Source organism: Topomyia yanbarensis, chromosome 1, assembly GCF_030247195.1.
Source record: "Topomyia yanbarensis strain Yona2022 chromosome 1, ASM3024719v1, whole genome shotgun sequence".
Taxonomy (NCBI): Eukaryota; Metazoa; Arthropoda; class Insecta; order Diptera; family Culicidae; genus Topomyia; species Topomyia yanbarensis.
This window is the reverse complement of record NC_080670.1, coordinates 169,890,890-169,894,089: the sequence shown is the minus strand read 5'-3', so window position 1 is coordinate 169,894,089 and position 3,200 is coordinate 169,890,890. Positions and strand designations below refer to the sequence as shown.

The 3,200-nt window shown below is 42.8% G+C and overlaps 1 protein-coding gene across 1 annotated transcript; it reads left to right on the top strand.

The window, feature by feature from the left end:
- Positions 1–302: 302 nt before the first annotated feature.
- On the top strand, positions 303–2,280 carry LOC131681026 (protein-L-isoaspartate(D-aspartate) O-methyltransferase). Its single transcript, XM_058961733.1, has 4 exons — positions 303–575; positions 640–782; positions 837–1,074; positions 1,133–2,280. Exons 1-4 carry the CDS (start codon positions 521–523, stop codon positions 1,378–1,380), a joined length of 684 nt encoding a protein of 227 aa, XP_058817716.1. The 5' UTR covers positions 303–520; the 3' UTR covers positions 1,381–2,280.
- Positions 2,281–3,200: the final 920 nt, after the last annotated feature.

The following is a 3,200-nucleotide window of genomic DNA, read 5'->3' as shown; positions in this document are numbered from 1 at the left end:
GTAATGTGGGTTTCTCCTGGTACTGCACGCAGAACTTTATTTATTCATCGATAGCATGCTTTTCTATCTGCTATAAATTTTATGCATTGGACATATTCGGTCTATCCACTCATTGAATGCTTACTAGAAGTTTATGCATGAAAATGCATAAAAATCACAGCAGAATAAAAGAGACGGGAATAGAAAATATGCTAACTCTGCATATCTTTATTTCTCCGTGTGGAACAAACCTGTTTTCTATGTACCGCTGTAAAAACTCATAAATCAAACGTTGTTGAATACGTCCCTGCAATATCTGTCAATATTATTTAGATATCAGTGCATTGTTTTTTTTACGGAAATTTATCGCGAAAATTCAAAAACGACCTCGAAGATCATCCGTGAAAATTTCTAAAATTACCATTTAACTTTTCTGTTCTTTGTTGCTTTGCGGTGTTGAACCGTCAGGACGAGTTTCGCACGGGAAGGAAAATTTGTCGTGGTGCTGGTCAGTTGTCTGTATTTGATATTTCCTACAGCTATGGCCTGGCGCTCACGGGGATTGAGTAATGCTGATCTGGTTCGCCAACTTCAAGGTACGTAGTTTTAAGTTTGAGCCAAATCTTTTATGTGCAATAATTATAAACAATCCAACGATAGAACATGGCATAATCAAAAGCGAAGCCGTTGCACAGGCAATGACGGCTACAGATCGGAAACACTACGTTGCTAGTAACCTGAACCCTTATATTGATACACCCCAACGTATCGGCCATGGTGCTACTATTAGTGCCCCTCATATAGTAGGTTTGGTTTTGTTGTAACAAGAAAGTGGCATTTATTTTATACTTTTGCAGCATGCATATGCCCTCGAGCTCCTGGAAAATTATTTAAAAGCAGACAGTAAAATTTTGGACGTCGGATCTGGATCCGGATATTTAACAGCTTGTTTCGCTCGTTACATTATGAAAAAGGAAAATGCTACCGGGTTCGTGGTTGGTATTGAGCACCATCCAAAGATAGTTGAGCTAGGACGTAACAATATCAGAGCGGATGACGAGTCACTAATTGATAGCGGGAAGATAATTCTAGTCGGTAAGTTCTTTGTAGTATTTCAACTAGCAAATTATATAAGTGTCGGTTTTGAAATCAGAGGGAGATGGCCGCCTGGGCTACAAAGAACACGCCCCATACGATTGCATCCATGTTGGTGCTGCTGCTCCGGAGACACCCCAAGAACTAATAAATCAGCTGAAACCCGGAGGTCGTCTTTTAGTCCCGGTTGGCCCGGACGGCGGAACACAATACTTGGAACAGTACGATAAAGATGCTAATGGGAAGGTTACCAAGTCCCGCCTCATGGGTGTGATGTATGTGCCCTTGACGGATTTGCACTCGTGATGCCCAAGCCGAGCAAGCTGCTGTCTAACGGTACGAGTCGTACTGATGCTGATGATGCTTCTTCTGTTTGGTTACAGTCTTAAGAGAAGATTTTTCTAGAGGTATCTAGTTCGCAGGCAGCAGGTCTATAGCAAGTAAAGTTTTGAGTTTTGAAATGAGTTTTAGCTTTGTAATGAGTTTGTTATTTATATGCAGCGTTTGTTTCGAGAATTTCTGATCGCCGAGAAATTAGTTCATTAACACAAGTATCATTTATTCTACTCGGTAGGTACCAGAATATAAATATTAGCAAGTATTTTTTCTTAGGTGAATGCAAATCCTACCAATGCAATCAAAAGATCTAATAATAGTTAAAACCCTATCAAGATGCTTAAATGGAACATGAAAGCTGTACAAACCGCCATTAGAAGATCAGGCGGTTTCGATAGCTGTTTAAAGGGAACGAAGAACTACCTTCAAAATGATTTTCATGCTGATTTTAATTAGATGAACAACATGAAATGTTTGTTAAGGTTATTAAACTTTTTATTAATCTTCAAAGTTAACCAGTATGCTTATATAAACCAGACACACACCGGCTCTACTATGCATATCTTCAAAAAAAATCGTAGTTCTGTTTTTAACATAATAATAATGTACTGGATAGTGTAAGCTGCTCTTATATTCGAACTTTTGGTTGCTTGGAATAGTTTTATTTTAAGTCGTTGGTACTACATTCACCACATTTTGTACCAGATCGCAGATAAAACAAGTCGCTGGTTAGTAGAGTTATTTGCAAATAAACCTTGAATTGATTATCGGACATAATTCCTTCAGTTATTGTTATTGCGCGTTCCATGCTAAATTTAAACGAATGTAATTTTTATTTGAACATTTTAAATAAAGCTACGAATCAGATAACTGCTAGCGGCTTCAAATTTCCTGAGAATCGCCTACATTTGGAAAAGGGCAGACTCGTGAAGTGGCCGGCATAGAATAGCGTTACGGATCTCCCGTTCCGGTGATATGAGCCCACCAAACGGGATAACCCCACAATCCAAGGTGTGAAGCGACCCGTGCTGAGGTATGTGTGGTCAAGGGAGTGAAAAAGATTCCTGACCGTTAACGGAGCCTGTGGGGTACCTGGGCACCCCCACAGTAAGAGTCCCTTACCACGTAAATGCGGAGCTCTGGCGTGGCGGATCTTTTCTCGCGCTACTCGTGGGATCTAGTATGAGCCGTAAAAATAAAAATATTATTAATGTGAGCAAAGTAGGAGACGATGAGGAAATGACGGAGGTGGTGAACCCCTTTGCCAAAGGGGTTTTGGGAAGATCTCCCCGGGGGGGGGGGGGGGGGGGGGTGACAGCGGTGCGACGGGGGCTGCAACCAACAGCACCGGGGGCTCTTCTAGGTGTGGTAGGAGATTACCATATCAACACGTTTGGCGGACCACTACCCGCGATGCGGGCGGTAGCCAAAAAACTCGATAATATCATCGAGTTTACGAGCGGAAAGCAGAACATCAGCAAGGAACTGAAACAGAACCTGCTGGTGCTCCCCCAGGCTGTTCGAGTCGCAAGACAAGAACAGGAAGCGTATATGAAGAGGGTGGCAGGAAGAGAGAAGGCCGATAAAGGCGTCCAAACCGAGGCCTTCTCCTTCATCGGTGGAGCTACGATGGCCCAAAGAACTTATTGGAGGGCAAAAGCCAAATCTCGTTTGGAAGGTGCAGATCGGGGTGCGAAGGATCCCGTAGGGCGTCGACCCAAGAAGGTCACTTCTCAGCCTAAGAAGGCGAAAGGCACCGACCGGGCGCAGTGTTGGGCCACAAATAGGTA